The 14,441-nt window shown below is 35.7% G+C and overlaps 1 protein-coding gene across 1 annotated transcript in view; it reads left to right on the top strand.

Moving 5' to 3' along the window:
• The window catches only part of LOC135195823 (transcription elongation factor SPT5-like), a gene marked incomplete in the record, with an annotated part of 69,688 nt that extends 55,949 nt beyond the window's left edge, over window positions 1-13,739 (top strand). Inside the window, 9 exon segments of the mRNA XM_064222318.1 lie at window positions 2,841-2,966; window positions 3,409-3,652; window positions 3,868-4,168; window positions 4,350-4,453; window positions 5,086-5,211; window positions 7,217-7,381; window positions 7,599-7,714; window positions 7,932-8,033; window positions 11,986-13,739. Coding sequence (XP_064078388.1) covers window positions 2,841-2,966; window positions 3,409-3,652; window positions 3,868-4,168; window positions 4,350-4,453; window positions 5,086-5,211; window positions 7,217-7,381; window positions 7,599-7,714; window positions 7,932-8,033; window positions 11,986-12,114 — 1,413 coding nt within the window.
• Window positions 13,740-14,441: the final 702 nt, after the last annotated feature.

Below are 14,441 nucleotides of genomic sequence, written 5' to 3'. Positions count from 1 at the left end.
TGAACCCCTTGCATTCATGGACTCCAGATTTGTGGACTCGCATATTTGCAGATTTCTCTCTGGAACATATACCCCCATTATTTGTGAGAAATTCATGTATTTGCAGTATTTTTCTATGAGAAATATACACACATTTCTGGTTTTTTAAATTAATTTTATTATATAATGGACTTTTTGTGATAAAACTATTTTTAAAAACCAGGTATAAACATTATTAGTGGGTTTTCTTGAGTTTTACCTAACAAAATAGGGAGTTTTAAGCATTTTTATAGGGGTTTCAACTATTTGTGGGTTCTAGTTATTCGCAGGAGGGTCTGATACACATTCCCTACGGATACAGGGGGAACACTGTATTGCGTTCGAACTGTACTGGGATTGTAATCGTTCTTCGTTTACAATGATTTTATAGAAGTTTTTAAAATGACAGCTGACCCTGCCACCTTCGACATGGCTGTGTCCCTCTGGCCTTCCCTTCTCGTATCTCACTTCCAACCTCACAAACACGTACATATAAGGGACTCCTTTTGCTCACAGAGACAAAGCAACAAAGTCCTTAATACTCTGTCTGACTCAAAGGCGATGGGGAGAAGGAGACGAAGAAGCAGGAGATGTAATAAAACTCTCCCCTCTACAACGTTTCTTGCTAGATGGTGAAGAGGAAGAACAACTCCATTTACAGAATATTTCTCTCAAAAAACAGTCCAGCCTTCCAAACTCAGTTTGCAACAATGTCTCCAACGGCTCAGCAAAAGCAAGCAATGACATTATAACAGAATGGGATGATGTCACAACGACAGGATCTTGAAGAGACGCCACCACAGCTAACGTTATAGGCTAGTAGGATGCTGGGAGTGACATCACGACATCTCTAAAGGCAGCGCTGGTTGATGGCCTCCCTTACGGAGTGATAAGAGTCAACCCAGAAAGTGTCGATGTTAACATAGGCATCCCGCTAGGTGGCAGCACACTAGATCCAAAATAATGTAGTCCTGGAGGAGGCGAGACTGGCATTGGGGGTTTGTGCCTTCGAGAAATGAGTCAGCAGGCCATCCAAGGAGGGGGGAACCCATAGGCCTAGCGACGCCCAAAAAGCTGCCATCTTGATTGATTCTGAATCTGAAAATTATGAAACAGATGAAGCAGCCTCCTCCCTCTCCAGAAGGATATTAGATCCCGAGGGAGTGGGGGCTACATTACACATAACATCATCCTGAGCAACTCCCAATACTTCCAACGATAAATTGATGGAAGAAAAGGAGACAGAAGAACAATTGCAGCAGCAGGAGCACTTCTGGAAGAGGGGGGAAGCTGCATCATCTAAACAAGGAGCAGGAAACCCCTCCCAAGAAGGAAGAGTAGAAACTTTGCGATGCTCCCTCCTCCTGTAAAACACCTTCCACTGTGACTTAGTCCAGGCACGACATTCCAGGCAGAGATTAGTAATGGTACAGAAATTAGATCGGCACCTACTCCATGTTATATGAGGATCTGTAACTGTAGAAGCCAAAAAGGTGGAGCACGGAAAACCCTGAACACTCGGACACGTACTTTGAAGAGGCCGTGAAGACTCAGAGGACTCCATGATAAACACAATCACACACACACACAACTGAAAACACAAAGAATCATGGGCAAACAAAGCAACTGGGTTGGAAGGAGAGTAAAAGAGTGTACTCTCCAAGGCAGTCAAAGACAGAAGACAGATTAACATGTCATGAGGTGCTTGCTTGGTCGTTGACCAGCCTTCACCTCATATACTGAGTTGCCAGATCTCACAGATTCGTTGCTATAGAATCTTTGATTGATTTAACCGGTTTTAGCTGGCACAAGAAATTTTATCCTATTGTTAAAACTGAAGGTTTGTCTGCATATGAACATAAGTGTTTTCATACCATTTCTAGTGACTAGCATGCTTTAGTGGAAGGAAACAGGATTTTTTCCTATTATCTCTTCACCTTGTAATATGGTGTCGAGTTTTACAGAGCCAGGGGTGCAATGCATCTGAAGCACTCAACACTTTCAGTGGATGTGTTGTGGTTTCATCTCAGTGTAAGTGACAATGTTGTATGGTTATCTTTATTAGGTGCTGCGCCCAGGGCAAGGGTGGACGCCTATCATGCTTTATCAGCTTTCAAACGGAAAACCTTTGCCGTAAAGCTTCCACTTATGTAGTAGGTGACTTTGGTTATTATTTCACACCACTACAAGTTAAGATGAGCACCAACCATACGCAGTAGTCCAGTAAATCTCTTAACTGATAAGGAATGACAAGCCTTGTATTCAATTTTACTACTTCATTTTATTACATCTCTTAATATTTTGGAGTCGTATATGTCCATGTCTCCCACCTCCTGTCAGTGTGGGATCACTATTTTGATTACTGGGTAAGTTACATATACAAAAGTGACATTTTCATAATAAAATAACTTTTTGTATATACTTACCCAGTAATTAAAGATTTGGAGCCCACCCTCCTCCTGCTGATGGATGAATCATGAACAAACAGATTTCTACATACAGTCATTCCTATTCTCCCCTAGTGGACAGAACTGTCATCTACAAAGTTTGAAGTGTTTCCCACAAATTTTGAATTCAAACTGCCATGATAAGTGGAACTTATTGCTATTATAATTACTGGGTAAGTATATATCAAAAGTTGTATTAATATAGAAATGTCATATTTTGATAGTTTGGAGAGTTTATACTATAATGCATTATTGCTTTGCTTATATTATATAGTTCACTAAGGTTGTTCCAGTAAATACCAATGTAAAACTTTTCGGTAGTTATTTGGTATTGATATTTTTTTAACCATCCTTTGAATTTCTGTTATATTTCAGGGTCGACAAGGAGAAATCCGGCACTTGTACAGAAATTTTGCCTTCCTCCATTCAAAAATGATGATTGAAAATGGAGGTATCTTTGTGTGTAAAACAAGGCATTTGGTTCTTGCAGGAGGCGCTAAGGTTAGTGGTAACTGAAGATCTCTCTACCTTGGATCATATCTCGTGGTGCACGTTACTTATTTTACTTAACCTCGATTTTTACCTTCAGATCCTAGTAGTTGTAATTGTCTGAATAAAGAGAAATAAAAATTGCAAAATGCAATTATTTGGGAATACTATTCAATACGCGTATGAAGTCAGGATGAAAAATATGTGATAAATTCAGTTAGCTCTGGGAGATGTCATTTAAAAAGTGCACCTAAAATCCTATAAATAGTGATGTAGTTTAAGGCTTTGTGTGTTTAAACAAGTTGTAATCTAGAAGTTAAATGAGGTATGAATTTTATTGTATTAGATTCTCTTTCAAGACTTCAGAATTTTTGATCATGAAGTTTTGTTTTATAGGAGGCAGTTTGGCTGATTACTGAATCATTGACCTTACTTTTGTTACCTTTTTTAACAGACAGTCACAGGAGGTATGGGCATGACTATGGGCTTCATGTCTCCTCGGCTGAACTCCCCTGCTCATCCTGGTGGTGGAGGAGGTGGTGGTGGTGGTGTTGCTGGTGGTGGTGGTGGTATGGACCGTGGAGCAGACCGTGGTGCTTTTGGTGAACGCAATCGAGGAAGAGGCCGAGGAAGAGGTGCTGGAAGAGATCGTGGTGTTATTGGGCAGACCATAAAGATTACACAAGGGCCTTATAAAGGTGGGTCTTGGTTAGGTTGTTTTGTTGGAATATATGTCAGTAACTTAGGAGGCAGGTTTCTAAAATAGTTAAATAGTGTGTAGTTAGTACAAAAATGCAACTTACTGGTAATACACACACATACTGGACTTGTTAAATTAATAATAATATTTCTTTGAGTTATTTAAAACCACCCAAGGTCCTTTATTTATATAGTTGGATGTCCATCTTTACAGGTCACGTTGGTATTGTCAAGGATGCTACAGACTCCACTGTACGTGTAGAATTGCATTCAAAATGCCAGACAATTATTGTGGACCGTTCACGCGTGGCTGTAGTAGGGGCACCATCTAAACCTGGCTCACTGGCATCTGTCACTCGCACTCCTACCTGGAGCGGGTCGCAGACACCTATGTATGGCAATACTGGATCTCGCACACCAATGTATGGCTCACAGACTCCACAGTACGATGGCTCTCGAACACCTCATTATGGTAGCATGACACCCTCCCATGATGGATCAGCTACACCAGGAAGGTCTGTGTATTCTTTTGTAGTAAGACAGTAATTGAAGACTATATGTAATACTTCAGTAAAATAACCACTTGAGAACACAAGTATATAATCTTGCTAAAGTTACGATAAATTTTGTTATTAATGACATTTAAATTATATTGAACTTTGGCTAAAAAATTCTTTTTATTCTTTCATATCACAGGCAGTCAGCTTGGGATCCAACAATTACTAATACCCCAGCACGACATAATGAGTTTGATGATTATTCCTTCGATGAAGCATCTCCATCCCCTGCATATAATCCTGGTTTGTTTTTCTCTTTTGCAGTATGGAGTGTACTTGAGAAATTTAAATTCACTTGTTTATTTAAAAGTGCAATGTATTGTTTATGTAACTGTATCTTTATAATATTTTTGGTTGTTACTGTATATGAAAACCAAGTATTTGTTAGTTTTATCACTTTCCTGTGTAAAAGAATTCTGATATGCAGCATCATTCTGCACAGTACTGTGAACATGGCATTATTGATTACCTATATAGTTTTTATTAAAATTTCAAAAGTTTGATTAAAAATTTATAATGAATATAATTGTAACCATCAGCATCAGTTAATTGATTTAGTGTGATAACAGGTTATTCTGATAACATAGGTTATTCTGATAACATAAGTTATTCTAAGTTAACTCATAGGGCATTAAAGGAAAAATGGCCTAACATATCTGAAGTAAGGAGTTCATTGTTTTTATCAGAGCTTCCAGATATTAATTGCATATTTTACTGATGCCTTACTGATGGAAATTTTTTTCCAACTTTGACATACCCTTCCAGCACAGTGGAAAACAATGAATTCAATGTCGCAGCAGTTTTTAATGTAGATTTTATACCTGTGAATGTAGTGCTTAGTGGAATATGCTTACTGATGGTTCTTTTGATGGCAGGTACTCCTGGCTATCAATCTGATGCAGGACAAGGGCCGTACACTCCACAGACTCCAGGCACTGTTTATAGTTCAGATCATAACTACAGTCCTTATCAGCCTGAACCATCACCAACTGGATACCAGCGTGAGTACTGTACTAATATTTTTGTCACCTCTGATAATCATGTATCTGCAGAGCTGTTAACACAATTACTGTTGGTTGGCACTGCCTACATTTGTTTTGAGCAGTGCACTGTAAAAAGGTTCTGTGCACTATCCCTTCCACTGCTAATTGCTTGGTTTTCTGTTCTTTATATTCATTCTCATTTAGCTGGACAACCTTTTGAAATACTACATGTTGGCTATAATTTTTACCCCTTACTGAAGAGTAAATCCTTTGGGCCAGCCTTGTAAGTGTAAAAATGTGACCTGGTTTGGTTAGATGTAGGTCCCGTTGCTAGGTGACATTGGTTCCTAGCCACATGAAAATATCTAATCCTTCGGGCGCCCTAGGAGAGCTGTTAATCAGCTCAGTGGTCTGGTAAAACTAAGATATACTTAACTTTTTTAGGGAATAACTATCATGAAACGTGTTAGAAGCTGTTGTTTTTGAACCCCCTTCTACTTTTCTGGAAAGTCACTTGGCAAGTCTGCTTGGAATGTCACTATGCTGCTATTGTAATGTCTTCAAAAGTATAATCATTGTAAAGCTAGCCTTTGTAGGACCAAGGTCTGTTAACAGTTCCTCTTTACTCCAAAAACTTCAACAAATCCCACTTTCTTTTTTCCAACCTAATGATACTTATCATGAGGTAACTGCATTGTAGCTGACCTTGTCACTCATTGTCTTATATATGCTATGCTTTCTACTCTCATTCCCATTGACTCTTAGAAACTCTTAAAGACAAAAGCTTATTGGGGTGATAGTAAACCTTGGTGTATCATGGAAATTGTATACAAACTAAGGCCGATTTTTAGCTGTCGTTTTCCATTTTGCATTATCCTAAACACTAGTATCTACCTCTTGTCTTAAAAGCAGGCTTTCCTACAGTTTGACCATTCTAATCCTTCCAGCTATTCTATCACTTTTATTTTTACCATATGTAACTGAAGTTTTTGGAACTGATAAGTGCCCATTTTAAGTAGTTGGAATCTTACATCCCCCTCTCTAATCCATGTTGCTTTGGAATGCAAGTGATCAGCTCATTAATTCTTATTTTTTATTCGCATTCAGTAATCACCTCTGAAGAACCTAAGGAATTTTATGCTAATGCTCTTGATGTATTTACATGATCTTCAGGAAGTCCTTGTTAACTAAACTGTCTAGTTGTGACTTAACGCCTTATTTGTGTAAAAATAATTGTTTTGTAATTTACCTGGTATAGTTTTATTAGTTTATAGTGCTACATCTCTGTCTTTTCTTTCTCTGGTGGTGATCCCTAGGGATCTGTTCTCTCTTCTATTTTTTTTCATTTTTTGTCTATAATCACCTTCATATTCTCTCTTACTTATCTTATATGCAGATGATTCAACTCTTCACAAATTGTTTGCTTTCTTATCACCATCTCCTTCAGAAGCTTGTTAATCATTAGATTATATACCTCTTAATGTAGATCTGTGTAGTACTATATTTGGGTGTGCAAGCAAAATTTAGTTTTTAGTACATTACATAGTTTTTAGTACATTACTTAGTCATACTTTATATTCTACCTTTACAGTTATGGGCTTGAAAGTCAATAGGTAGCATGTCTTATAATGATAATTGTATAGACTTAGCTGAATCTGCTTCTAAGAAGCTTGTATGTTGCTTGTACTCTTCTTCTGAACAATTCCATCAGATTTTGTTTGGATTGATCCATCCTTGTACAGAGAATTGTTCTTAAATCTGAGAGGCTTCTTCATACACAATAATCTTTTTGATAGATTAGAACTGAAGGCTTTCCATTTTCTAAACAATGCATCTCTTATTTTCAACTTAATTTCATTTCATTTCTGATAAGGTATGACTTGGTGCTGCTTTCTAGTTTTGTTTGAATTCAGAACATGCTTTAGCATTCCTCACGAGTTTCCAGTCAGTATTGATAGATGATAGTCCCATTTATAAAAGGAATTTGATTTTTGGTACTAATTAGTATTTTTCTATTTTAAAGCTGGAGGCAGCCCATCAGGATATGTTGGCACTCCAAGCCCAGGCACTGGATACCAGGGATCACCATCTCCAGGCTCAGGTTATGCTTCCCCATCTCCCCTGGCTTCTTATAGCCCCATGACTCCGGGTGCACCATCACCTTACAACCCTCAGACCCCAGGTGCCGGTAAGTGTAGCTGTCATCATATTTTACTTTGTTATGTCAGGAAACCAGAAATCGGTCATTTAATCAGTATTTTTTCATTTAAAATATAACACATGAGTATGTGGATTAAAATGTATTTTACAATTAAGTACATGGCTAAAAATATATAGGTGACATTTAAACGAAAAGTACTCCTTTTTTTGCGTGAAGGTGCATTCATAATTTTGCTTTATTATAGGCATGGACACCCTGGGTATGACTGACTGGCAAACCTCTGATATTGAAGTCAGGATTAAGGAGACTCATGATGATTCTGGTCTCATTGGTCAGATTGGTGAAATACGTGGTGTATCTGTAAGTATTATCTTGAGATAAATGGTTATTCTCTACCTTGAATTGTAAGCAGTTGTTTGCTTTGTTGTAAGTTTATGCTTTGTAAATAAGTGAAAAAAGTTTTAGGGAGATGGCTGGTTTTTAACGTTGGAACAAGTTTCAAAGTAAGTTTTTGTATTTATTTATTGACCACAGTCATTAATTTTTTTATTCTAATCTGATCGTTTCTTCGTTTTAGGGTGGTATGTGCTCAGTTTTTCTTCCTGAGGAAGAGCGAGTTGTTAATATTCTAGGAGCTCATCTAGAGCCTGTTACCCCCGCACAAGGGGACAGAGTGAAAGTAAGTATTTTTCTTACATATTTACTTGTAGAATTTCCATTCAGTGTTTAGAATACTATATTACCTAAAGTTTTTGGGTAAAAATAATTTAGAATTGTATGGTAAGAAATGCTGTTTCATATGCTTTCATTAGTAGGTAAATGGCTCTTAAACTAGTAATTTGAAATTGTAGTTAAGGTGAACTGTGTGCTATGTACTTGGTTTTCTGTATAGAGAATGTATAGAGAAAATAGGAAAGTTGAAGTCACTACTATATGGTTTTGTCCCAGATAGAATGTGCCTGTATATTTGTTGGCATATGGTTCTTTCGAGTTAATTAGCATGAATGAAACAAGTTTGTCATGCCTGATTTTACATGAGTACTCTTTTTGCATTACTGGGTGGGATATCTAGTATGTACTTCCCATTTTCTTGTAATTGAACAGATTCTGCCCGAATTCCCATTTGTTCCATGATTTTTATTTGCTTCCTTCAGAATTATTTTGTAATGTTGGTCAATATCTGGCCACCAGTATTTAGCAGACGTCAATCTTTGAGATCTTGGTTAAATTTGTAGTCTGTGAACACATTTCTGTTTTCTTGTTTGTTTTGTGTGTCAGTGCATTTAGTCATGAAGTGTGCTGCAACATATCACATACATTGAAGTCTCTCTTTTCTTCAAGTCCTGATGTGTTTTAATGCCTGTCGGGGGCATAGGTCTTACACATGTACATAGTGTGTTTTTGCTGTTAACCAACAGGATCTTATAGTTTACCAGTAGCTGAACAGTCTCAGTCTCTTCTCACTTCATCTTAAAAGTTGGTTCTATGTTCCTTCTTTTCCATCTTTCCACTATTATTCCATTACACATTGGGCATTCATTATCCCTTAATCCACTTGAAGTATGGAATAAGTCACTGTGTTTTTGATACTCTCTGGGTTCTAAAGATATATGGATGACTAGCAATAATTATTTCTGTAGAACTTTTGTGGTTCTTTCATTATGCCTCTTTGGTTGATTTTCTTTGCATAAATCAACTAAGAATTAATACAGATTTTTTCTCTGACTTTTTCTAATCCCTTTTATACCTTACTTCATTCTTATTCCTGTTCCTTATCTTTTTCCTTTTCCAACAGTAACTCCTCAACTTAATGGATTTCTGTACTTATCACCATTTTAAATGCAATGCATATTTAAAATATCTTTGAGTGTTAAGTATAAAGTGCAGGGTACTTTATGTGCTTTAGGTTATTAACGATGTGGAATTGCTGTTAGCTAAAGGCAGTCCCCGGTCATCGGCGGGGGCTCTGTTCTTGACAGGGTGCTGATAAGTGGAGATTGCCATTAACCGAAACTCAGCAATTTATAGCGCCAAGGTTTGCTTAATGGCACCGATAACCTGTTAATGGCACCTCTGCCAAGTTCATCGATAACCGGGGACTGCCTGTATAAGAAGATATTTAGAAACTATTCAGGTGCTGGCCATATTATAATGTATTTGTTACTCAAGCACAATGCGTCCTTGACTTATGGCAGGGGATCCGTTCCAGTGCCACGCTGTAAGTTGATTTCTGCCTTTAGTCCATTTTTCGCTATTACCGGCACTTTGTCAGTGCCTAAGGTGCTGTAACATGGGTTTTGACGCTGTAACTTGATGTTGCATCAAGTTACAGCACTGTAATCGCTGTTAACTTGATGGTGATTCTTGCTGTTAGCCTTGTCAATGGCATGCCACAATTTGATACAACATCAAGTTATGGCACTGTAAAATGCATTGATGGCGCTAAAAAAGACCCATAAGATTGAATTGGCGCAAGTCGAGGACACATTGCATTTGTTAAGTTTAGGTGCTACCGTATTTCCTTTTCATATTATAGATGTAATATTCTTCTTATTCTTTTGGTTTGGTCTCCTTGTGGAATTTCCATGTATTCCTGATAATTTCTCGATTACTGGATCCCCAGTTGCTTGTGACAAGTTACACAATATTTCCTCCAGTGGTTCCACATTCTCTGCTGGTCCCCTTTTCACATCAGCATTGCCAGTTCAAAACAGATCTGTTTAGTGGAAGCTAATTTTTGGTGTGCAATGAATGCTTTAGGTTTCTTGACCAAATTTTATTATTTTGAAAATTAATTTTTCCTTATTTCTGCAACATCAGTTCACTTCATACCAGGCCATATATGAAGTATGCATTAGATGCCACAGTATGTTATTGTAATTGTTTACGTATTTTGTTTTCCCCTGTCGTATCATCAGAACTGAATGATTTTGTCTTGGAATCTGTGTTGTGCATTTTGGTGTTTAGCGATTCAGGTTGAGGTCAGTTCATGTGTAAATATTGTAAAATGTTACTACATGAGAACTGCATGTAATTGATAGGACGTAACTTTGAGAAGTTTTTAGTTCTCACTTTGTGTGTGTGCTTTACACAAATGTAAAAGTGTGTAATACCATATTGATATCAGTTGTGAGGATGTTATTTTCAACTTACAAATGATGTTAGTGTTGATTACACAATGCACTGAATAACTTTGTTTTTTTGTAGATTGGAAGTGTTCATCAGTATCTAGAACAAATCATCAACAGGTTTTATATGAACTCAAAATTGCCATTATTTTGCATAGCCTACAAAGAGTTGCCAGATGCCAAGGATTCCTTGTGTTACAATCTTTGTAAAGCAAGGGGGCGTTTGTTAGCTATGAAAAATACAAGTCTATGAAAAATTTTTCATTTTAGTACAAGAAGGATAGATGGTTAAAAATTACATTTGGATCTGTCTAGTCATATGGTATATGCTTAGTATGTTAAAACTTTAGTCATTGTTTTTTCCTCAATTATATATTTTATTTTATGGATTTTACAGTAAATGAATATAAGTTGAGAAAATCAATAATAAAATTAAAGCTGAAATAGAAATTTGTGTTGGCCATATACAAATATAAATTGAATTAAAATATTTTTCAGACAGGGAAACCATTAAGTACCTTATTTTCACTTATAAAATAATACTTACTGCCTTACATTTTGTCTCTCTCTTGGTTTTTAGTGTGAAATAAATTTCTGCAACCTCAGTTACATCCATCTGTTTGATCATTTTGGGTTAAATTTCTTTACATTGAGATTCATTGATTGATTTACTAAATCATTTTACTGAAGTAGAAATCTGCAACCTGGATTATGAATATGTAGTGTACATTGTTAAATCAGGCAAATTGAAAAACTTATTTCTAAGGTTAGAGAATCAGTTTTAGGCTTGGCTGAGGATAGTTGTTGGACTTGCATGGCATGGGTTTTGATTCAGCCTTACCTCAAAAATTGTGGACTTATGACTGGTTACAATGTTAACTGGCATAAGGTTTGAAGGCTAAGCTTTCTTAGTTTCTGCTGCCTTTTATCAGTGGGGAAAAGGTGCCTTTAATCAGTTTGTAGAAATTTTATTTAAAGAAAATTTCTGTTACTTAAATGCTGTACATACTTCACATAAACGGGAAATCTCCATAACTATGCTTCAACAAATGTTGTTTAAGTTATTTTCACATTACCTTGGGTCATACCTAGTTGTAGGAAAGTGTGTTGTTTATCAGATTTCTTAAATCCTAATGGGGCAGACCCCCCTTAATCTACTTTGCTTTCATAAGATTTGTTTCATGGTATTTACATAAATTTTAATACAGTTAATGTTTCAGTATTGATAATTTTACTATATGTATGTCCCCAACCCTACACAATTAATTAATTTTGAATAGAAAATGTTGGATACATGTTGTAGCTTCCTCTCTTGGTCCTTGTCATCTTTCCTACTAGAATTATAATGTGGCAAAATGCAGGATACACAGTTGAATGATTACATAAAATGCTTGCCATAAGGTTTAAAATTTTCCACATATGAAATTTGTATTATGATTTTTTTACAGTTTACTAATTCAGATTTTTTACTTTTTACTAATTTTGTGAAAAATTCTTTTACAGGTTATATTTGGTGAGGAAAGAGAACAGACTGGTAATCTGCTTTCTATTGACCACAATGAAGGAGTAGTCAAGTTGGACCATGCTGACGTAAAGATGTTGCAGCTTCGTTATTTATGCAAAATGAAATAATTTTTTAAAAATCTAAAAGACAATGGAAAAAATTAGTAGCGATTGGTAAACTAGCAAGAATATTGTAAAATAGATCTTGACTATTTGGCTTCTAATTACTGGAAATTGTTTTAAATGGATATAACACTTTTAGGGTTTTGTGCATTGTATATGTAAATATAATTTACATGCTTAGGATGAACTGTTTCATAATTGAAACTTAAGTTTCTCAGCTTGATTTAAAGCATTTCAAAGGACTAGATCTTGTTATTCAGGTCCATCATTCTTCAGTCACAATTCAAGAAATCTCTAGTTCTTTCATTAGTACAAGGAACATGTGAAGGTTGAATGTATTTTCCTTAGGTCCATATGTATTCATGTAAAAATTCTAAGGAGTTACTAAAGTTGTAATTTTTTTTTAAAGGTTCCATTATTATAAACTACAAGAAGTTATTTTCCATTCTTATAAACTATACAAGAAGTTATTTAAGTGATTGTAATGTTCCAGTGACTAAGGATCCATATTTTTAAAAACTGGATGGAGTTACTAAATTTGCATTGTTGTATTGATATTCTTTTAAGGAAAATTTGAAGCTCAAGGCATTTGGTACATTTCATATTCAGATTTAAGTGATGATCTTGCTCGCTCTAACTTTTTCTCTACTTTTAACTTGAAATATCTTACAAAAGTTGTTAGTGGAAGTCATGTGCCATTATTAGAGATTTTTGTAGGAAAAATTAATATTTGACTTCAGAAACACTTTTGCTTTTGAGTTTGAGTGCTTGCATACACCTTAATAATCTTTCATAATTCATGAGCTTCAATTAATATCATTTCCATAAGCAAGTGTAAGTAACCGGAGTAACTGAAAATCTGTAATTCTCACAATGTTCTTAGTTTTACAAGAGTCTTTTCATTTCTATGCTGTCTCAAAACCAACCCTGCTCATAGGGGAGTAGAGGTGACTTGGCTGAAAGGCATTGCATATAAAGAACATTTTCAAAACCAACTGTAATCTTCAGATGGCAAGAATACATGGCCTAAAATTATATCATTTGTGAAGATACAGTATTTTTTTTAATAGTTTTGCTCTTAAGGACTGGTTTTTCAATGGAACATCTTGGAGAAATATTAGGAGTTTGTGGTTTTTCAAAAAATTGTTTTGATGGAATATCTAGGAGAAATAGTAGTAGTTTGTGGTTTTTCAAAAAATTTTGATGGAACATCTTGGAGAAATAGTTGTTTGTGGTTTAAAAAAAAAATGGAAAAAACTGTCTTAAGTTAGTCTTTTTTTCAGTGATATTATTTGTTGGTCCCTTTAGTCTGTATAGAAATTGTTCAAGTTTGGCATGCACTATACAGTTAAAAGTTGTGAGCTCTTCAAGGAGAGAGGGATCCTTAACCCCTGTTACAACTGTCTGAAGAAGGCAGTTTAAAATAATATTTATAATTTTTCAACAATAATTCGTGTTTATTTTTAGGGAGGCATTTTCAAATACAGCAGATGTCTATGTGCCCAGTTAAATTACTTTCATATCATATATTAGGTATGCTGTAGATTATCAACTATGATTTTTGGGGGGTATATTCCATATTGTTATATATAGATAAAGTATGTAATTAAATAAAAAAAATTTAAATTTCAGTTTTGTATTGAAATCCATTAAATGTCCTATTAAAAGAAGTCAAAGCAATTTCAATAATTTATGATTGTGATATTTTTGTGCATCAGTATGCAGAACTAGCTTAATATTGGTAATAATGACTACCTCCTCAGGACTAACCAATGAATTAGTGGGCCCATAGTTTATCCACTTAACACAGAGGGCATAAATGGAGAGGAACCATGTATAGTTCTTACTGCTTTTCAAGTGTCTAGCTAAAATAAAAGTATATCATACAGGGTTTCTCTGTATAAGTTTGGTTTCAACCACACTTACATTACAGAGGAGGATTAAACGCATCCACTCAATGCTGATGGTGCATGAAGTTGTGAAACTTCAGGGGTACAGTAGTACCTACTCTGATTCCAAGACATGCAGTTGCATGGATGGCTCCTCTCCTTTTATTCCTTTTATCACTGAGAGGATAAAACACTGGCTTGTTACACAAGTAGTCAGTGGTTCAGATCTTCAAGGAGAAAGTTTTTGTTAGCACCTTGTCTGACAATGCTGCTGAAGTGTTATGTATCTCAACACTGCTTAGTGGCTAATAACAAACTTAATAGTAAGTCGGATTCTGTTCCATAATGAAAGAACAGTATGTTTTGAATATGTTTTGTATAAAATTGTCCTCATGTAAGTCACACTGAGAAACAGGATGCTAGGTTGTTAAGTCTTGATTTCCA

Source organism: Macrobrachium nipponense, chromosome 16 (genome assembly GCF_015104395.2).
Source record: "Macrobrachium nipponense isolate FS-2020 chromosome 16, ASM1510439v2, whole genome shotgun sequence".
NCBI classification, from domain to species: Eukaryota; Metazoa; Arthropoda; class Malacostraca; order Decapoda; family Palaemonidae; genus Macrobrachium; species Macrobrachium nipponense.
This window is presented reverse-complemented; position numbering and strand designations above follow the sequence as displayed.